Source organism: Oryctolagus cuniculus, chromosome 2, assembly GCF_051225735.1.
Source record: "Oryctolagus cuniculus isolate XC-2025 breed Fujian yellow rabbit chromosome 2, ASM5122573v1, whole genome shotgun sequence".
Taxonomy (NCBI): Eukaryota; Metazoa; Chordata; class Mammalia; order Lagomorpha; family Leporidae; genus Oryctolagus; species Oryctolagus cuniculus.
The window spans coordinates 169269453-169291969 of record NC_142868.1 but is presented as its reverse complement, the minus strand read 5'-3'; the positions used below and the strand labels follow the sequence as shown (position 1 = coordinate 169291969).

At 45.8% G+C, this 22517-nt stretch overlaps 1 protein-coding gene and 1 long non-coding RNA gene across 10 annotated transcripts in view; one reads left to right on the top strand and one right to left on the bottom strand.

Moving 5' to 3' along the window:
• The first annotated feature begins 2975 nt into the window (after positions 1-2975).
• Positions 2976-18731, top strand: LOC149128138 (uncharacterized). Its single transcript, XR_016229462.1, has 2 exons — positions 2976-3447; positions 17090-18731. It is a non-coding gene; the product is annotated as an uncharacterized LOC149128138 (long non-coding RNA).
• Positions 14547-22517, bottom strand: part of DHX57 (DExH-box helicase 57) — a 75707-nt gene continuing 67736 nt past the window's right edge. For all 9 annotated transcript variants that reach the window (XM_070069213.2, XM_070069214.2, XM_070069217.2 and 6 more), the window contains exons 22-24: positions 19817-19951; positions 17203-17403; positions 14547-15234 (exon numbers count right to left, since the gene is read on the bottom strand). In XM_070069213.2, the coding sequence (XP_069925314.1) occupies positions 15091-15234; positions 17203-17403; positions 19817-19951 (480 nt within the window). In that variant the 3' untranslated portion in view covers positions 14547-15090. The remainder of the gene's footprint in view (positions 15235-17202; positions 17404-19816; positions 19952-22517) is intronic.

The window sequence follows — 22517 nt, the reverse complement described above, 5'->3', positions numbered from 1 at the left end:
GGGAACTGTAGTGGAAGTGGAGTAGCTGAGACTCAAACCAGGTATGCCAGTATGGTATGTGGGCATTCCAAGTGGTGACTTGAATCACTGAGCCAAATGTCAATCCCAGCTTATTCCTTTTTATTGCTAAACAATAATTCAATCTAAAGTTACTACAGTTTATTAATTCACCAGTTGGTGGGTATTTGGGTTGCTTCCATATTGCAGCTGTTTTTTTTTTTTTTTAAGAGTTATTTTTATTTATTTGAAAGAGTTACAAAGTGGGGAGGGAGGGAGAGAGATGGCTTCCATCTGCTGGTTCACTCCCTAAATGGCCACAATGGCCAGAGCTGAGCCAATCTGAAGCCAGGAACCAGGAGTTTCTTCCAGGTCTCCCACGTGGGTACAGGGGCCCAAGGCCTTGGGCCATGTTCTGCTGCTTTCCCAGGCATATTAGCAAGGAGCTGGCTCAGAAGAGGAGCAGCCGGGACTCATCTGGGATGCTGGTGCTGCAGGCCAGGGCTTTAACCTGCTGTGCCACAGCATCAGCCCCCAGATTACATCTGTGGCAAGTCTTTATGGACATGTTAACTTCATTTCTCATGAATGAAGTACCTTGGAGTGGACTGCTGAGTTGTCCAGTAAACATGAGTACAATTCTGTGTTAAATTTATATGTCAGGGGCTGGTACTGTGGTGTAGCAGGTAAAGCTGCCGCCTGCAGCGCTGGCATACCATATGGGCACTGGTCCGGGTCCTCGCTGCTCCACTTCTGATCCAGCTCCCTGCTAAAGGCATGAGAAAGCAGCGAAGGATGGCCCAAGTGCTTGCACCCCTGCACCCACGTGAGAGAACAGGAAGAAGCTCCTGGCTCCTGGCTTCAGATCAACAGAGCTCCAGGCATTGTGGCCATTTGGGAGTGAGCCAGCAGATGGAAGATCTTGTTAGCGTTCTCTCTCTCTCTCTTTCTCTCTCTCTAACTCTGCCTTTCAAAGAAATATTTTTTAAAAATTATGTCAAAAAGGTAAATTTTTAGGAAACTTTTTTCCAACATTGAGGCTGTGGTTCACATTCCATTGACATTGTATGAGGATTTCAACTTCCCCACGTCTTTGCTAGCACTTCTGTTGTCTGTTTGATCGTAGCCATTTTAGTGATTGTCAAGCAGTATCTCTCTGTGAATTTGTTTTGATTTCCCCTAATGACTGGGAGTATTGGTGTCTTCTTATGTCCTTAGTAAGCCATCTGTGTCTCTTCTTTGATGAAAAATTTACTCAAATATTTTATCTTTTTAAGATAGGGTGTCTATCTCAGTTATTTATATTTTTTTTGAAACAAGTGCTTTAAAGGATATATGATTTGCAAATATTTTCTCAATGGCGCTTCTGAAGTGTCAAAGTATTAAAAATTGATTAAGGACAGTTTATCAATTGTTTTGCTTTTATGGATCATGCTTTCAGTGTTGTATCCAAGAACTGTGACTAACCCAAGGTCACAACAACTAAGTTTCTAAAAAACAATGTTTTCTTTGTGTTTAAACTTAGGCTTTGCTCCATTTTAATTTTTTTATAAATATTCTCTCTCTCTCTCTCTTAAGGATTTATTTATTTACTTAAGGTGCAGTTACATACAGAGAGAGGGAGAGACAGAGACAGAGGTCTTCCATCCACTGGTCGCTTCCCAAATGGCCACAACAGCTGGAGCTGGGCCGTTTGGAAGCGAGGAGCCAGGAGCTTCTTCTGGGTCTCCCGTGCAGGTGCAGGAGCCTAAACACTTGGGCCATCTTCTACTGCTTTCCCAGGCCATCAGCAGGGAGCTGGATCGAAAGTGGAGCAGCCAGGACTTGAACCGGCACTCATATGGGATGCCAGCACCACAGGAGAATGCTTAACCTACTACAGCATGGTACCGTCTCCCCCTGCCCCCAATTTTAATTTTATATATAGTGTGAAGTAAGAATCTCAAATTACCTTTTTATGTAAGGATTTCCAGTTATCCCAGTACCATTTATTGAGAAGGCTGTTTTATTATCATTGCCTTGGCACTTGTGTTGAAAATAAGTTGCCTGTAAATTGCAAGAATTCATTTCTGGACTTGCAGTTGTATTCCTTGATCTGGATGTCTATCCTGTTAGTAACACACTGTGTTAATTAGTTACTTTACAAGGAAGATTTGAAATCCCTAAGTGTAAATCTTTTAACTTTATTCCTTTTTTTTTTTAAGATTTATTTTATTTGAAAGAGTTACAGAGAGAGAGTTCTTCCATCCACTGACTCACTCCCCCAGATGGCCGCAATGGCTGGAGCTGCACCGATCTGAAGCCAGGAGTCAGGAGCTTCTTCCAGGTCTCCCACGTGGGTGCAGGGGCCCAAGGACTTGAGCCATCTTGCACTGCTTTCCCAGGCCATAGCAGAGAGCTGGATCGGAAGTGGAGCAGCTGGGACTCGAACTGGTGCCCATATGGGATGCCGGTGCTTCAGGCCAGGGCTTTAACCTGCTGCGCCACAGCACCAGCCCAAACTTTATTCCTTTTAAAAATTGTTTGATTATTCAGAGTCCTTTGCATTTCTGTATAAATTTTGCATTCAGACTGTTACATGCAGAAGTTTGCTCACAAGACTTAAATAAGCTATTTCTAATTGCTGGACAAGATGAATCTTATAAAACAGAGGTAAGAGACTTCAAGTACCTGGCTTCTGGCTTCAGCCTGGCCCAAGGCTCTGGTTGTGGCCATTTGGGAAATGAACCAGTGGATGGCAGATCGATCTTTTTTTTTTTTTTTTTTTTTTAAGATTGTATTATTTATTTGAGAGGTAGAGTTACAGAGAGTGAGAAGGAGAGACAGAGAGAAGGTCTTCCTTATGTTGGTTCATTCCCCAAATGGCTACAATGGCTGGAGCTGTGCCGATCCAAAGCCAGGAGCCAGGTGCTTCTTTCCAGTTTCCCATGTGGGTGCAGGGGCCCAAGGGCTTGGGCCATCTTATACTTCTTTCTCAGGCCACAGCAGAGAGCTGGATTGGAAGAGGAGCAGCCAGGACTAGAACCGGCACCCATATGGATTGCCGGCGCTGCAGATGGAGGATTAACCTACTGTACCACCTCGCTGGCCCCATCAATCTATCTATCATCTTCCTTCCTCCCTCCCTCCCTCCCTCCCTTCCTCTTTGCCTTTCAAATAACTTTTTTTTTTTTTATTTGACAGGTAGAGTTATAGACAGTGAGAGAGAGAGAGAGAGACAGAAAGGTCTTCCTTCTGTTGGTTCACTCCCCTAATGCCTGCTACAGTCAGAACTGCGCCGATCTAAAGCCAGGAGCCATGTGCTTCCTCCTGGTCTCCCATGCAGGTGCAGGGCCCAAGCACTTGGGCCATCCTCCACTGCACTCCTGGGCCACAGCAGAGAGCTGAACTGGAAGAGGGGCAGCCGAGAGTAGAACCTGGCACCCAAATGGGATGCGGAGGAGTAACCAAGTAAGCCACAGCGCTGGCCCCTCAAATAAATCTTTATAAAAAAAAAAAAAAGCAAGAAACTTGGTTGGGAGCAAGTGTTTGGTACAGTGCTTCAGACACCACTTGGGGTGTCTGCATCCCATAATCAAGTACTAGATCCTCCACTTCTGATCCAATTTCCTGCTAATGTGCGCCCTGGGAGGCAGCAGGGGATGGTCCAAGTACTTGGGTCCTTGTTACGCACTTAGGAGACCTAAATTGAGTTATAGACTCCTGGCTTTGGTTTGTTCCAGCCCTAGATCCTGTGGACATTTGGGGGAATGAACCAGTGGGTGGGAGATCTCTCTCAGCCTTTCAAAAAAAATTAAAATAAAAAAAAAAACACAGAAATTTGGTTGAAGCCCTTAGTTCCTTTCAATTTCAACAAACAGGTCTCTAGACTATTCATATACTCAGAGGCCCTTCTCTAGGCTAAATGTGTTCCAGATTAAATTCATTCAAGTAAACTTCACTTCCTTATTCTTCTCTGTTCCTGTCTATCTTTGTACTGTAGCAGTGTTACTGACTGGCATGTAGTAGCACCTGTTTAAAAAATGTTGATTATGAGACTGGTGCTGTGGTGTAGTGGATAAAGCCACTGCCCGCATCACTGACATCCCATATGGGTGCTGGTTCAAGTCCCAGCTGTTCCACTTCCAATCCCGCTCTCTGCTGTGGCCTGGGAAAGCAGTAGAAGACGGCTCAAGGCCTTGGGCCCCTGCACCCACGTGGGAGACCTGGAAGAAGCTCCTGGCTCCTGGCTTTGGATTGGCTCAGCTCTGGCTGTTGCGGCCATTTGGGGAGTGAGCCAGCAGATGGGAAGATCTCCCTCTCTTTCTCTTTTCTGCCTTTCTATAACTCTTGATTTTCAAATAAATAAATACATCTTTAAAAAATATGTTGATTAAGTGAAATTATAAGCATAAATGTGGGAGGCATTTAGTTTGCAACCCCAATGTGAGCTTCAAACTAGCCATGTAGCACCCAGTTATAAAAGGGACAATCGACTTTCTTGTTAACTAATCTGACTGCATGCTTCAATTAATCCAGTCTTAACCATGCTTACTGTAGTACAGGATGGTACAAAGATTTAGAAATAATGCGGACATGGGGCTGGTGTTGTGGAGTAGAGGGCAAGGCCACTGCCTGTGATGCCAACATCCCATGTGGGTGCTGGTTTAAGTTCTGGCTGCTCCACTTCTGATCCAGCTCCCTGCTAATGCACCTTTGAAAGCAGCAGAAGATGGTCCAGGACCTTGGGTCCCTGCACCCATATGGGAGACCTGGAAGAAGCTCCTGACTCTTGGCTTCTGGCTTCAGTCTGCCCCAGCCATAGACCTCTCTTGCTGCCTCTCCCTCTCTCTCTGTAACTTTGCCCTTCAAATAAATAAAATACATCTTAAAAGAAAAAAAGAATGGGGATAGCTGGAGTTTAACTGGGAAAGTGTATAGGTAAATCTCAGAGAGAAGGCAGCATTAATAGAAATGTCTCTAATTGCTATTTTTTTTTAAGATTTATTTGAAAGAGTTGCAGAAAAAGAAGGAGAGATAGAGGCCTGGGCAAAGCTGAAACCAGGAGCCAGGAGCTTCTTCTGCATCTCCCATGTGGGTGCAGGTGCTCAAGCACTTGGACCATCCTCCACTGCTTTTCCAGGTGCATTAGCAGGGAGCTGGGTCAGAAGTGAAGCAGCCAGGACTCAAACTGGCACCCGTATAGGATGCTGGCACTGCAGGCAGTGGCTTAATTTGCAATGCCAGAGTAACATCCCCACTTTTTTTTTTTTTTTTTTTTTTTTTTTTTTTTTTTTTGACAGGCAGAGTGGACAGTGAGAGAGAGAGACAGAGAGAGAAAGGTCTTCCTTTGCCGTTGGTTCACCCTCCAATGGCCGCCGCTGCAGCCGGCGCACCGCGCTGATCCGATGGCAGGAGCCAGGAGCCAGGTGCTTTTCCTGGTCTCCCATGGGGTGCAGGGCCCAAGCACCTGGGCCATCCTCCACTGCACTCCCTGGCCATAGCAGAGAGCTGGCCTGGAAGAGGGGCAACCGGGACAGAATCCAGCGCCCCAACCGGGACTAGAACCCGGTGTGCTGGCGCCGCAAGGTGGAGGATTAGCCTATTGAGCCACGGCGCCGGCTCCACTTTTTTTTTTTAAATATTAGTATTTGAAAGGCAGCAGGAGTGAGAAAGAGAGAGAGAGAGAATATGAATCTCATCTGTTGGTTCACTCTACAAATGCCTGAGAGAGAGAGAGAGAGAGACAGAGAGAGAATATGAATCTCATCTGTTGGTTCACTCTACAAATGCCTGCATGAGCCTAGGCCAAGCCAGGCTGAAGCCAGGAGCTTGGAATTCAATTCAAGTCCCCCATGTAGGTGGCTGGGACCCAAGTACTTGAGCCTTCGTCTGCTGCTGTCTGAGGAGATGCAATAGCAAGAAGCTGGAACTGGCAGCAGAGCCAGGCAGGACTTGAACCCAAGCACTTCCGTATGAGTTGTGGGTGTCCTAAGTGGCAACTGAAACAGCTGTGCTAAATGCCTACCTCCCCCTCTTCTTTTTATGTTTAAATATTTTTACTTATCTATGTAAAAGCCAAAGGTAAAGAGAGTAGGAGAAAGAGAATCTTCCATCTGCTGGTTCACTTCCAAATGGCCTCCCATGAATGAGGCTGAGCCAAGCTGCAGACAGGAGCCTCGGACTCCATCTGGATCTCCCGTGTGGATGTCAGGGGCCCACACACTCGGGTCATCTGCTGCTGCTTTCCCAGATGAATTAGCAGGGAGCTGAATTGGAAGCAGAGCAGCCAGAACTCAAACTGGTCCCTATGTGGGATGCTGATGTCTCAGTCTGTGGGTTAACCCACTAAGCCACAATGCTGCCCGCTCTCCCTCCCCCATGTATTTTACCCCACTTTGTGCTTTATCTATTGGCCAAAGTCTGCTGGGTTAGACTTTGTTCAATTAACTTAAAGATAAGGTCCTGGTGTGTTTTTTTTTTGGTTATGATTTGAAAGGCAGAGTTACATAGAGAGAGAGAGAGAGAGAGAGAGAGAGAAAAGAGAGAGAGATATATCTTTGATATACTGGTTCATTTCCAAATGGCCACAGTGGCTAGGCCTGGGCTAGGTGGAAGCCAGGAGCCAGGAGCTCCTTCCAGGTATCCCATGTGGGTGACAAGGCTCTAAACACTTGAGCCATCTTCCACTGCTTTCCAAGACACATTAGCAGTGAGCTGAATTGAAAGTGAAGCAGCCAGGACTTGAACCAGTGCTATATGATGCCCACTTAACTTGCTGTGCCACAATGCCAGCCCCAATGTATATGTATTTTGAACATCCAAATGTGGGTTTAAGTGTGAAATCTTAAGTTTTGCAGTGTCAAATATTAGCAGTATTATCAGTCACATACAAATCATATCTTCACATTTTCAGAATAAATGATTTTTTAAAAATCAGATCAACTTTTAAGTAGAACATGTTTTTAAGGAAAATATATATCTATGCATGATTTTCTCATATGTCCATACAATTTCCTCAAGTCTGTCAGTATTCTGTATTTTTTTGTAAACACTTATTTATCTGAAAGAGAGGGAGGGAGAGGGAGAGACAGAGAAATAGATCTTCCTGCACTGGTTCACTCCCCAGATGGCCGCAGTTGCCATACATGAGGCTGGATCAAGCCAAAACCAGGAGCCAGGAACTCCATCCAGGTCTCTGACATAGGTACAAGGGCCCAAGCCCTTTGGCCATCTTCCATTGCTTTTCCAGGCACATTAGCAGGAAGCTGGGTTAGAAGCAGAGCAGCTAGGACTTGTACTTGCACTCTAATAGCATATGACAACATGAGCCCTGTATTCTTTTTTTTTTTTTTTTTTAAGATTTATTGTATTTATTTGAAAGAGTTATACAGAGAGAGGAGAGGCAGGGGCGGGGGTCTTCCATCCGCTGGTTCACTCTCCAATTGGCCACAACAGCCAGAGCTGTGCCAATGCGAAGCCAGGAGCTTCTGAGTCTCCCATGCGGGTGCAGGGGCCCAAGGAGTTGGGCCATCTTCTACTGCTTTCCCAGACCGTAGCAGAGAGATGGATTGGAAGAGGAGCATCAGGGACTAGAGCCAGTGCCCATATGGGCTGCCGGCACTGCAGGCAGAGGATTAACCTACTGTGCCAAGGTGCCAGCCCCTTATTTATTTATTTATTTATTTGAAAGGCAGAGTTACAGAGATGGAAGACAGAAGCAGAGAATGGGGGGAGAAGGAGGGAGGGAGGAAGGAGGGAGAGGAAGAAATAGGGAGAGAGAGAGAGAGATCTTCTATTGGCTGGTTCACTTCCCAAATGGCCCCAACAGCCAGGGCTGTGCCAGGCTGAAGCCAGGACACAGGCGCTTTATCCAGGTCTCCTACATGGGTGCAGGGGCCCAAGTATTTGGGCCATCTTCCACTTCTTCCCCAGGTGCATGTGGGATGCCGACGCTACAGGCCGGGACTTTAACCTGCTGCGACACAGTGTCAGCCCCCTGAGCTGAGTCCCTCCCCCCCCCCCCTTTTTTTTAATCTATTTGAAAGAGTTACAGAGAGGTAGAGCCAGAGAGTGAGAGAGGTCTTCCACCCACTGGTTCACTCCCCAAATAACTGCAACAGCCAGAGCTGAGCTGACCCAAAGCCTGGAGCCTGGAGCTTCCTTCAGGTCTCCCATGCTGGTGCAGAGGTCCAAGGACCTGGGCCATCTTCTACTGTCTTCTCAGGCCATAGCAGAGAGCTGGATTGGAAGTGGAGCAGCCGTGACTTGAACCGGTGTCCACATGGGATGCCAGTGCTGCAGGCCAGGGCTTTAACTTGCTGCATCACAGCACCTGGCATTGAGCTGAATTTCTAAAGCCACCTTGTGGAAGCTGCTTTTTTCAATGAACCCTTCATAATGGTTTTTGTTGCTATTTCTTTCCTAAAAAAAAAGTTGAAGATGGTGAAAAAAAAGCGGTTGACTGGTTCTAAGCCATCGCTTGTCATAGCATCTCCCAGGGGACACTATGTCCTGTGCTATTTACTCACAGCTGGGTTAGAACTGACCCAGAAATAGACGTGGGCTGGCCTAAATGAGGGCAAGATGGGCCAGAGAGCTCCTACTGCCTGTGAGAAGCAGTGCATGTTTGGGGTGTTGTGCTTTATCTTCAGCAAACATTGATTCCAGTCATTCCCGATGGTTCATGTATAAGGAATGAGTGATTCTCCAAAGAACTTTTTCTGCTCCTTGATAAAAACAAATTATTGAAACATCTAAGATTTTAAAGCACCTTAAGGATTAGTGATCGGCTACAAATCTTATCTAAGGCCAATCTGTGATATATCATAACTTAGAAATGGTTACCAAGTCTCTCTCTACAGAGTCATCACAATTAGCTGTTCATCCAGCCATCGCATCATTTTACATTTATAGGACCAAAATGACAGGGAACAGTCTGCAACTCTACTGCTGTGAAAACATATTAGCTGTTTCTGTGCTGTTTCCATCTGGGGCATGCTGTACTGAGCTCTCAAATATTGACTGACACAGATTCATGATCAGGATCTAACTCTGAAAACACAGCAGCCAACTTTGTATTTATTAACTGCCTAAGTACTTTAAGCAAATGTTCCCCCTTGTATGAGGGGGAAAATAAGTCCTAGGAAGTATGCTTAATTCCCATACGATTTAGGAGGAAAAAGCAAGCCTTGGCATAGGCTTGTACAAGCATAATAATGATAGTGTGCACATATCCTGCTGCCTTTAGGAATCCATTATATATGTAGCAACAAGACACCCTTAGAGTGTGAGGCCCATGCTCCCCTCTTCTAGACCCAGCTACTGAGAGCACAACTACATCCCTATAAGCACGCCTGGGCTGCAACCAAAAATCATATCCTTGGTCCTAATGCTTTACATTTGTTGTATTACACTAAAAGTACATCCACAGTATCTTATGAAAGCCTCTTAGGAGTATGTTCAAGCCATTACCTAGAAAGGAGCTGACATTTACCATAGGCCTACAGATCCACAGGCTGTGCATATATATATATATATATATATATATATATATATATATAAAGATTTATTTTATTTTATTTGAAAGACGGAGTTACAGAGAAAGAGAGAAGGAGATACAGAGAGAGGTCTTCCATTCACTAGTTCACACCCCAGATGGTCACAATGGCCAGATTGGGCCAGGCTGAAGCCAGGAGCTTCATCTAGGTCTCTCACATGGATGCAGGGGCCCAGGTAGTTGAGTCATCCTCTGCTGCTTTCCCATACACATTAGCAAGGAGCTGGATGGGAAGTGGAGCAGCTGGGACTTCAACTGGCACTCGTATGAGATGTTGGCATTGCAGGCCACAGCTTAACCCACTGAGCCACAATGGCAGCCCCTAGATATATTCTTTAAATTCAACTGCTCAGATAACAGAACAGGAAGATAAAGATGTAAGTTCATTACTTGTCTGGCAGTTTGAGTTAGAGTAATCAGATATGGAGCTGAAGGGGGAAGACAGGCTACCTTTTACCGCCTCTATCTGGATGTTTAGCCGTTCTCACTCCCTGAGAACCTCCCAGCAGACTAATGTCACAGCAAGTACTGTATTAATGTTGTTCCCTAGCTAGGTTCCAGTAAAAGTAAAACAAATATTTTAAGAAAGCATTTACAAAGCTCTCCATAAAATTACATGAAAGGCTGACCATTTTGTTGGGGCTTAAAAATCCACTTTCACCCTGAAATGATATACTGCAATCTGTTCTTTAATATGATAATTGTGACTTTTTTTTCCTAAAAGATTTATTTATTTGTTTGAAAGGCAGAATAACAGAGAGGCAGAGGCAGAAGTAGAGAAAGAGAGCTTCCATCCGCTGGTTCACTCCCCAAATGGCTGCAATGGCTGGAGCTGAGCCGATGTGAAGCCAGGAGCCAGGAGCTACTTCTGGATCTCCCATGTGGGTGCAGGGGCCCAAGGACTTGGGCCACCTTTTGCTGATTCCCCAGGTGCATTAGCAGAGAGCTGGATCGGAAGTGGAGCAGCCATGACTCAAACCAGCACCCAAATGGGACGCCAACACTGCAAGTGTCAGCTTTACCTACTATGCCACAGCATAGCCACCACCACCACCCCAGCCTTTTTTTTGATTTATTTACTTATTTGAAAGGCAGAGTTACAGAGGGAGAGAGAGGGAGAGAGAGAGGTACCTTCTATCCTCTAGTTCACTCCTCCAGATGGCTGCAATGGCCAGGGCTGGGCCAGGCTGAAGCTAGGAGCCAGGAGCTTCTTCTGGGTCTCCCATGGAAGTGTTCGGGACCCAAACACTTGGGCCATCTTCCGCTGGTTTCCCAGGCACATTACCAGGGAGTAGGATTGGAAGTGAGACGTAAACTGGCACCCATATGGGACACCGGCACTGCAGGAGGTAGCTTAATCCACTGTGCCACAGTGCTGCCCCCTGTGATTTAATCTTTAATCACAGAAAGTAAATCTTATTTTATACTTTCTTTAAAGATTTCTTTATTTGACAGAGTTACAGAGAGGCATAGGCGGGGGGTGGGGGCGGGGATCTTCCATCTGCTGGTTCACTCCCCAAAAGGCCATAACAGCCAGAGCTAGGCTGATCTGAAGTCAGGAGCCAGGAGCCAGGAGCCAGGAGCTTCTTCTGCATCTCCCACGCAGTGCAGGGGCCCAAGGACTTTGGCCATCCTCTGCTGCTTTCCTAGGTGCATTAGCAGGGAGCTGCATCAGAAGTGGAGCAGCCAGGAGACCAACTGGTGTCCATGTGGGATGCTGGCACTGTAGGCAGTGGATTTACCCACTATGCTACAGCACTGACCCCCCCCCCTTTTTTTTTAATTTACAATTTTAATGATGAGCTTAAGAAGTGTAGTTTCTGGCCAGTGCCGCAGCTCACTAGGTTAATCCTCCACTTGTGGCGCCGGCACCCCAGGTTCTAGTCCCGGTCAGGGCGCCGGATTCTGTCCCGGTTGCCCCTCTTCCAGGCCAGCTCTCTGCTGTGGCCAGGGAGTGCAGTGGAGGATGACCCAAGTCCTTGGGCTCTGCACCCCATGGGAGACCAGGAGAAGCACCTGGCTCCTGCCATCGGATCAGCACGGTGTGCCAGCCACAGTGGCCATTGGAGGGTGAACCAACGGCAAAGGAAGACCTTTCTCTCTGTCTCTCTCTCTCTGTCCACTCTGCCTGCCAAAAAAAAAAAAAAAAAAAAAAAAAAAAAAAAAAAAAAAAAGTGTAGTTTCAGGGGCAGGGATTAGGGATTTTCTTAGAGTCTGCAATCAGGGCTTCCTGACCTTGTTTACGTTTCAGCACCTCTATAACAGGAGTATCTGTATGTGGCTGGAAGTGATCATCCAAGAACTGTGTTTCCTGAGGGGTGCAGTTCTCAGCATTCTGGATGGAAAGTGTTGTTAAGCCCTTCCCTCTGCACACTCTGCTGAAAATTTGAGTTGAAAGCTGCAGTTGGTGGTGGCATTGTGGCGCAGTGGGTTAAGACACCCACATCCCATCTCTGAAGGGCCAGTTCAAGTCCTGGCTGCTCTCCTGATCCAGCTTCCAGCTAATGCATCTTAGAGGCAGTTGTTGGCGTAAGTACTTGGGACTCTGCCACCAACACAGGAGACCCAATGGAGTTTTTGCTCCTGGCTTTGGCTTGGCCCAGGCCGGGCTGTGAAGGGCATTTGGAGACTGAACCACTGGATGGAAGATCTCTGTTTCATTTCTCTCTCGTGTGTCACTCTTTCGAGTAAATACACCTTAAAAAAGAAAAAGAGGCTGGCGCTGCGCTCACTAGGCTAATCCTCCGCCTGGGGCTCCAGCACCCCGGGTTCTAGTCCTGGTTGTGGCTGCGGATTCTGTCCCGGTTGCCCCTCTTCCAGGCCAGCTCTCTGCTGTGGCCCGGGAGTGCAGTGGAGGATGGCCCAAGTGCTTGGGCCCTGCACCCGCATGGGAGACCAGAAGCACCTGGCTCCTGGCTCCAGATCAGTGCGATGCGCCAGCTGCAGTGGCTATTGGAGGGTGAACCAACGGCAAAAGGAAGACCTTTCTCTCTGTCTCTCTCACTGTCCACTCTGCCTGTAAAAAAAAAACGAAAGAAAAGAAAAGAAAGAAAGAAAAAGGAGCTGCAGGTCTTTTAGGGGCGAGACAGCTCTTGCTAGGGCATGAGCTCCTGTAGCACCAAGAGTCAAAACTCATGTAAAAAAGTAAAAAGCTTTTTGAGAGGGTTAATGCAGCTTTCTTCATTTCTTCTATGAGTCCCAACCCATGCTATGTAATATGAGCCTTGTTTTAATAGCAAGTCAGAAGTTGCATCCTGGGGGAGCTTTGCTTATGTATGGCTTTTATGTCAACTGATATGTGAATTAATGCCTTTTAAAAATACTGCTTAGAGGGCTGGCGCTGCGGCTCACTAGGCTAATCCTCCGCCTTGTGGCGCCGGCACACCGGGTTCTAGTCCCGGTTGGGGCGCCGGATTCTGTCCCGGTTGCCCCCCTTCCAGGCCAGCTCTCTGCTGTGGGCGGGGAGTGCAGTGGAGGATGGCCCAAGTGCTTGGGCCCTGCACCCCATGGGAGACCAGGAGAAGCACCTGGCTCCTGACTCCTGCCATCGGATCAGCGCAGTGCGCCAGCCACGGTGGCCATTGGAGGGTGAACCAACGGCAAAGGAAGACCTTTCTCTCTGTCTCTCTCACTGTCCACTCTGCCTGTCAAAAAAATAATAAAAAATAAAAAAATTCAATTAAAAAAAATACTGCTTAGATCCTAAGTTGCTCAAATGCACCAAAGTATACTACACACACTTGATAATGGTCATTTTGGACCACCTAGATTTCCCAAAAACCGAATACCTTGAAACGTGAACAGCTGTCACTGAGGCGGTCTTGTTGAACAGTTGGAATTCTGCTTATAGTATTAACCCTGTAGTGACTCTCTCCTTGGATCTAGGCAAACACAGTATTTTTTCCTTTCAGCTCTTTGGGATCATTTCTGGACACACTAATAGACATCCAGGAACAATCTGAATGTTATTTATATGTACTTTCTTTTCAAAATGCTAGTGCTCCTCCATCACTATGATTGGTGGTTGAAAATAAGCAGTCTCACAGGAGGTGTTTCCATGGTTGTGACCTGACACTAGCACAGCAGTCCCCTCCATCTCAGCCACACCAGCTCTGCCGTGGGAATCCCAATGTAATTCTCCTTTAGATAAGGTGAACCGTGCTCCTCGGATCTGCATGAGTTTGTGAGAGCGCGATATTTTTTTAAAAAAGATTTATTTATTTGAAAGGCAGAGAGAGAGAGAGATTTTCATTTGCTGGTTTACTCCCCAAGTGGCTGCAACAGCTAGGGGTAGGCCAGGCTGAAGCCAGAAGCCAAGAGCTTCTTCCAGGTACCTCACATGGGTGCAGGGGTTCAAGGACTTGGGTTATCTTCGCTGCTTTCCCAGGTGCATTAGCAGAGAGCTGGATTGGAGGAGAGGCAGCCGGCACTTGAACTGGCACCCATATGGGATGCCAGCACTGCAAGTGGAGGCTTTACCCACTACACCACAGTCCTGGCCTTGAGAGTAAGGATTCTTAAACAGAGACTGAAGACATCTAGATTGTTCTTTTTTTGTTGTTGTTAGGGATTGATTGATTTATTTGAAAGGCAAGGTTTATTTTTTATTTATTTTTAAAGATTTATTTATTTATTTGAGAGGCAGAATTAGAGAGAGAGAGAGAGAAGAGACAGAAAGAGAGGTCTTCCATCCGCTGGTTCACTCCCCAAATGGCTGCAGTGGCCAGAGTTGGGCTGACCAGAAGCCAGGAGCCAGGAGCTTCTTCTGGGTTTTCCACATGGATGCAGGGGCCGAAGCACTTGGACCATCTTCCATTGCTTTTCCCAGCCCATTAACAGGGAGCTGGATAGGAAGTGGAGCAGCTGGGATTTGAACTGGTGCCCGTGTGGGATGCTGGCGTTGCAGGTAGCTTTACCTGCTACTTACAACGCTGGCTTCTGTTCTGCTTTTAATAGAGGGCTATGGATAAGACCAGACTGCATTTTAAAACCAAAACAGAATTCACTGAAGTTGTTTCTTAGCTGATCTTTAATGAGTAAAAATAGTCCCTCACCCCACAGATCAAGTGTGCTTCAGTAGCCAACAGCCTAAAAGGAAATTTTTATTTTTCTTGCTCACATGATTGTTTTGGTTTCTTTTTCCTTCTCTGTTCCAACTTCTCTCAGTTCAACATTTGTAACACAGGAAAAGAAACAAATATTTCTCTTCATGCCCAATAAAAAATAGGAGCAAAGATTATATAGATTAAAACAGGATTGTATTAAACATCCATTTTTGTGTTGTAAGGTGAATTTCATTCACTCTGGAACACTCACAAAGGAAAAAGGCAGGCAGGCTAGATTGTAGACTGCTTTACCGTGAACACTCCAAATTGTGCTGGGAGTGCCCATGGCTTCCTCAGGAACACTGCGGCTGGAAACGGCCCGAGGGGTATGTGGTGCCTTAGGTGATGCGGCACCGCACGCCCTGGGCTCCTCCACCAGGCCAGCCCAGCACCGGTCTTCAGTCGAGGTAGAGGTGCTGCTGTGACTTCGCAGGGGAGTGGCAGGCGTTCTCACTGCGTGGTGACGAGCTTCACGATTGTGCTGATGATCCGCGACCCTCGAGGACACGTGCACAGGTCTATGCTCGGGTTTTTAATTTTATCCTGGAGGAGCTGGTCAAGTTCGCAACGAAGTTCCTTTACTAATTCGGCCACCTAAAATGAAAGGTGCAACATAAGTGGTGCTTGGAGCAACGAGAGGACAGGTGATCAGAGGGGAATCTTCCAACTGTGATCATCACTATTTAGATTTCTGGTATTAACTGTAACTCAATCAGGAGGAGAAAACTAAACCCAGTTTCATTCTATAATTTACTACATGAGGTCCATTTAAAAAGTCTCCTCTACCACATCTAATTTAAAGAGATTAGGTTTGGAAGGATGGCTCTTATGTAGTTCTCTCGCTAACTTTTACAATCTGTCCTCAGGGAAGAAGCAGGAAAGTAAAGTGGAGAATTAAAAATGGTAGGTATTTGACAAAACAAAAAAATCTTCAACCTGGGAGACGCTGTGTGCTTGTATGGCATGTTGCTCATGCCGGTGCTGTGGTGGCACGTAGGTGTCTCCCCAACTCTGTGTGCCCCTCCTCCACATGCGGCAACCCTGTATTTGGACCTGCTCCAACTCAAACAGGCTCATGCTATGAGACTTGCCAGAGTGAATGGCTCGGGACTCCAGGCCTTTGAGTCCAGGACATCCCTTTGGCCACAGGAATTGGTTTAGGAGGGGAGCAAGAAGCTTTCTTTAGTCCTTGGGAGGGCGTATGCAGCACAGGTGTGAAGTCAGAAACCAGTGCAGCCATCCTGCTACACATAAGGTTAGCCAGGCTTTTGTCATCACTGAGCTGCTGAATTAAACTAACCTCGCCTGGTCCTTGTTACCTGCACTATCCAATACGGCAGCTCTGAGTCACATGTGACTTATCAAATAACCACATGGAATGTGGCCAGTCCAAGCTAAGATCTGATGGAAGTGTAAAGCACACAGCAGATTTTGAAGACTTAGTATGAAAAGAGAAAATAAAATATCGTAATAATTTTTATATTGATCACATGCCTAAGTTAAAACATTTGGATGTATTAGGTTAAATAAAATACATTATGATTAATTTCACCTATTGTTTTTTACTTTTTAAATGAAGCTACTAGAACAATTAAAAGTTACATGTGGCTATTGGACAGTGCTGCTCTAGATGTACAAATATGCCAAGCAGTTTCCTTTAATGTTTAAATTGGTGTTTCTGTTTCTTGCAATGTAAGAATTCCTCTTTTTTTTTGGTGGTGGGGGCGCAGTCCCTTTCATAGGTGTTCTAACAGTTACAAATGTCAAAACGAATTTTGGGGCTGGCGCTGTGGCGTAGCAGGTAAAGCCGCTGCTTCCGGTGCCAACATCCCTTATGGGCACCGGTTCAAGTCCTGGCTGCTGCACTTCCAATCCAGCCCTCTCTATGGCCTGGGAAAGCAGTAGAAGATGGCCCAAGTCCTTGGGCCCCTGTACCTGCGTGGGAGACCAGGAAGAAGCTCCTGGCTTCTGGCTTCAGATTGGCCAGCTCTGGCCGTTGTGGCCAATTGAGGAGTGAACCAGTGGATGGAAGATCTCTCTCTCTGCCTCTCCTTCTCTCTCGGTGTAACTCTGACTTTCAAATAAATAAAAAAATCTTCTAAAAAAATGAATTTTTATTTCTTAAACATATACTCCCTTGAAATGTCTCTCACAGAGATCCTACATAATGAACTGAGAGCTGAGCATAAAATAATTCAGATCCATTGTTTTATCATCTAAAATAGTAGTGGTGAATCAGCGTGATTTCATTTATTTACTCTTGTTCATCTGTATTTTGAGATTTTCCTTTGCTGGTGAGTTTATCTTACAGCATTACAAAGGGAGTCCAACACCTCCGCCTCACAGCTTCTGTGCTGACCCTTTCCCACCTCTAGTGTGCCTGTTGGAACTCTTACTGGGTCTCTGCCCTTGGTTCCACTTAGCCTCACTCTTCTCTGTCCCATTGCAGACCCATCATTCACTCTTTATTAGCCCTGCTGTCGCTAAAGGAACACCCTTCACTTCATATTATCAAAGCCCTCATGGCCTGGGCATCACGTAACAGGCCAATTGGCCCTTTACCTGATGGGAAGCAGCTACAAAACGGATCCAGCCGTCATCCAGGGAGACCACGAACTCTCCCCTTTGAAGCTGCACATTCACCTGGCCTCCTCCAAACAGGACCAGCGGGTACACAGACACCATACTGCAGTCTCGGATGAACACTCGACTGGTTTTGATCTTCTCATGGTACAACAGGTAAGGGCTGTCAAAGTGTCTGACCTGTGACATACAACATCAGATGATGACAGTGCTATCGCTGGCAATGCAAGGGGAATCCAACCCGTCCCATGGATTTAAATATTGCCTGTCTACTAAAGACTCCTCAAATTCATCCCCAGCCTGCACCCTGAGCACTCTGATGTGGGATGCTGGTGTCACTAGTGGCTGCTTGACCCGCTGCACCTACTTATTTCTTGCTTGTGTTCCCCATTATAATGTAAGCTCCCTGAGGGCAGAGGCTTGTCTGCTACATCTGTTATCCTCTGTGGACTATAACAGCACCTGGCACAAGAGTCAGTACCTAGTAGATAGGGAATGGGTGTATGGATGACTTGGATTGTGTCATGGCAAACTCCAAAAAGGAGTGAAGCTAACGCAGGCCTCTGGTTACTAGGAGCTGCGAGATGACCTCCTGACCCTAAGATTCTTTTCAGTGGAAGGAGCTCCTTTTCAAGCTGAGTTGACACTTTCCTCTGTAGTTCCAGGAGGCTGACCAGCCCAAACACATCAACATCAAACTCTCTTCCTCCTTTTCATCTCTCCCGAAAGCTTCATTAAGTATCTGCTTTCAGGGAGGCATCACGCTAGACACTGAGAAGGCAAGAATGAACAGAATCCACTTCCTGTCTGCAGGGACTTCACAGTCCCATGAAGGAGACACCATCATCCAATGTGCGAGTGCAATGATGGACACAGGTGCACCACATGATGGTGGGTCAGTGTGGAAGTAAAGAGTGACTGAGCGAGGGGGACACTGAGGAAGTGAAAGGAGCTTGTCAGGGTAAAAGAATGTCACTCCAGGCACATTGAACAGTGCATCAAGTGCCATGGCATTGGAGGACACTGTTGTTAGTCTGGTATTGCTGGAGCACACAGAACGTGGCCTAAGATCGGATCAGATGAGAAAGGTCGGGTAAGAACTTGTAGAGTGCTCCATAAATGAAGCTTTAAGCAAGGGACTGACATGGTCAAATGGACATTTTGTAAAGTAATTCTGGGAACTGGCATTGTGGCATTGCAGGCAAAGCTGCTGCCTGAGATGCCAGCATCCCATATGGACGCTGGTTTGAGGCCTGGCTGCTTCACTTCCAATCCAGCTCCCTGCTAGTGTGCCTTGGAAAGCAGCGGAAGACGGCCCAAGTGCTTGGGCCTCTGCACCCACGTGGGAGACTTGAAGAAGTTCCTGTCTCCTGGCTTTGGACAGGCCCAGCTCTGGCCATTGTGGCCATTTGGGTGTGAACTATGAACCAGCAGACAAAATCTCTCTGTGTCTCTCTTTCTCTGTAACTCTGCCTTTCAAATAAATAAATAAATCTTTAAAAAATAAAGCAATTTTGGCACCAGCAGTGGAAAAAATAGGAGCGAGAAAGCACTGGAAGTAAGATTATTATAGTACTTCCAGGAAATGACAGATGTCTGGGGTCTGAACTGTGCAAGCAGTAGTAGGCACAGGAGAGTAGACGAATCTTACAGGTGTCAGAAAGGTGGCCTTGTGGGGCCTGGGTGACCAACTGGATTGCGGTAAGAAGCCTGAAGCAGAAGTCTGTGCGACTTCAGGGTTCACATTTGGATGGTGCTGTTCCCCGACACAGGGAACACAGAAAAAGAAGAATGAATTGAGAGATAATGAGTTTGATTTTTCAGCTTTTGAATTTGAAGTGACTGGAAGACCAGCTGACATTTTCCAACAGGAGATCGTAAAAGAACAAACCAACCAACCAACCCAGCTCTTGAGACACATTCAGGGGTCTTTGTCAGCCGGTAAGGCAGCTGGGACCATGGTGCACCTGTGGCAGTTCAGCAAGAGTATGTACACTTTAGTAAGAAAATAAGGACAAAGGGAGAGAAGCTTGTAAAGGTGATGGGTGGATGTTCAGAGAGGCGGAAGAAAGGGATTTGCAGAAGTGAAAAGAACATCAAAGATAGTTTCAAGAGAGGAGGCTCAACAGAGTCAAATGTCATATAGAGGCTGCTATGAGGAGGAACCTGGAATGCCCACTGGACTGGACAACTGGTGACGCTCGATGAGTGTAGTGGAGGTGGGCTGGGGACAGAAATCTCACAGCAGCAGGCTGCAGGAAGGATGACAGCAAAGGAAGCAGGATCAGTGAGAATAGGTAATTTATTCCCTTTCAAGGCGTAGATTCAGTGATGTAATTAACTCATGATTTCTTAAGTCACCAGTGCACAGAAAAAATTTTACATCTGAAAGGAAGCACAAGCATTCTGTATCCAGTAGAATTTTCTTAAAATGGAAAGAGTCTTTCCAGAAATAATTCATTCAACCTTTTTGAGGTCAGTGGGGCTGCTGGACACAGAAGGTGAGAGAACAAGGTCTGCCTGAATTTGAGGGACTGTGTTCTCAGCCCAGGACCTGCCGTACGTCAGTACAAGCACAGAGCACCGTTCTGACCTGGTAGTTCACTGATGAAGGGTGAATGTGTACGTATCCATCGTTCTTGGTGACAAATTTCAGCTCAGCTGATCTGGGTTGCATTCGGACACCTCCGGTACTGGTTTTCTGGAATTTCCCTTCTGGGGCTTTCACCTACACAAATATTGGTAAAAACAGGTATACTTTTTCATTGTAGGAAATGTCCCTTGATACAAAGCCAGTCTTGTTTGAATACCTTTGTTGTTTCGTGCATCTCTCATTTACTTGCTTCCTTCCTTTCTTTTCTTTCTTTCTTTTTTTTTTTTTTTTTTTTGCCATGCAGAGTTAGTGAGTGAGAAAGACAGAGAGAAAGGTCTTCCTTCCGTTGGTTCACTCCCCTAATGGCCACTATGGCCAGCGCTGCACCGATCTGAAGCCAGGAGCCAGGTGCTTCCTCCTGGTCTCCCATGTGGGTGCAGGGCCCAAGCACTTGGGCCATCCTCCACTGCACTCCCGGGCCACAACAGAGAGCTGGACTGGAAGAGGAGCAACTGGGACTAGAACCCGGGGTGCCGGTGCCGCAGGCGGAGGATTGGCCAAGTGAGCCATGGTGCTGGCCTCAATGTGAATGTTTTTCAAAACACTTTTAAAAGTTATGAATAAGTACTTTGCTTGAAAAAAATGTACATACATGTAAGTGTAGAATTTTTGCAAAACAATGTTTAGAAAATGCGTATTAGTTAAAAAAGGAAAATTAAAATCTGTAATGACATGCTAAGAAACATATCTGATAAATACTTGTTTTCTGCTGGATCTGCCTATATATAGAAATCAAGTCATAAATACATAATAATTTAGGGGCTGGCGCTGTGACACAGCAGGTTGAAACCCTGGCCTGAGGCGCTGGCATCCCATATAGGCACTGGTTCTAGTCCTGGCTGCTCCTCTTCCGATCCAGCTCTCTGCTATGGCCTGGGAAAGCAGTAGAAGATGGCCCAAATCCTTGGGACCCTACACCCACGTGAGAGACCTAGAGGAAGCTCCTGGTTCCTGGCTTCGGACTGACACAGCTCCAGCCATTGCAGCTATCTGTGGAGTGGACCACCGGATGGAAGACTTCTCTCTGTCTCTAGCTCTCTCAGTAACTCTGTCTTTCAAATAAATAAAATAAATCTTTTAAAAAATACATAATGATTTCAATAAAAATATACATATGTATTGAAATCCAAACAGAATTTTAAAAAATAATTTGAAACCCTTATTTTTTTTTTACTTTTTCAAATGCATTTTAATTGTTTTTTTAAACTTTTATTTAGTAAATATAAATTTCCAAAGCATGGTTTATGGATTACGATGGCTTTCCCCCCCATAACTTCCCTCCCACCTGCACCCTTCCCATCTCCTGCTCCCTCTCCCATTCCATTCACATCAAGATTATTTTCAATTATCTTTATATACAGAAGATCAATTTAGTATATATTAAGTAAAGATTTCATCAGTTTACACCCACACAGAACATAAAGTGTAAAATACTGTTTCAATACTAGTTATAGCATTAATTCACATTGGATAACACATTAAGGACAGAGATCCCACATGAGGAGTAAGTGCACAGTGACTCCTGTTGTTGACTTAATAGTTTGACACTCTTATTTATGGCGTCAGTAATCTCCTTAGGCTCTAGTCATGAGCTGCCAAGGCTATGGAAGCCTTTTGAGTTTGCCGACTTTGATCTTATTTAGACAAGGTCATAGTCAAAGTGGAAGTTCTCTCCTCTCTTCAGAGAAAGGTACCTCCTTCTTTGATGGCCTGCTCTTTCTACTGGGATCTTACTCGCAGAGATCTTTCATTCAGGTTTTTTTTTTTTTTTGCCAGAGTGTCTTGGCTTTCCATGCCTAAAACACTCTCATGGGCTCTTCAGCCAGATCCGAATGCCTTAAGGGCTGATTCTGAGGCCAGAGTGCTGTTTAGGACATCTGCCATTCTATGAGTCTGCTGTGTATCCCGCTTCCCATGTTGGAGCGTTATCTCCCTTTTTTATTCTATCAGTTAGTATTCGCAGACACTAGTCTTGTTTGTGTGATCCCTTTGACTCTTAGACTTATCAGTGTGATCAATTGTGAACTGAAATTGATCACTTGGACTAGTGAGATGGCATTGGTACATGCAACCTTGATGGGATTGTATTGGAATCCCCTGGCACATTTCTAACTCCATCATCTGGGGCAAGTCTGATTGAGCATGTCCCAAATTGTACATCTCCCTCTCTTATTCCCATTGTCCTGACTGTTGACATACAATTTAATACTTTATCCCTTTTAGTATTTTTTTTTTGTTCTAGTTAATACTATTGGTTGAACTCTGTAATTAACACACAGTTATTCTTAGGTGTTTAAATTTAACTGAAAAGTGAAATCCTTATTTTTAAACCAAATTCTCTAGCCATTATGCTTTCTCAGTTGTTATCAGTCAGATTTCTGGGTGAATCCAAGCAAAAAGATTTTCTCCCAAGCTCATATTATACCTGTTCATGTTTAATTGTTTCTTTCTCTGACAGCTGTCACATGGCCAGAGGTCCAAAGCCAGGGCTGAGGCCACACCCACCTCCCCAGGCTCAGGGAGTGACCAGTAGTGGCCTTCTCCCATCCACACCCACAATTTTATTTTTTGTTTCTACATCTTTAGTCTACTTATTTTTTCTCCCACATTCCTGTTCAAAATATCTTTTTATTTTGAAATA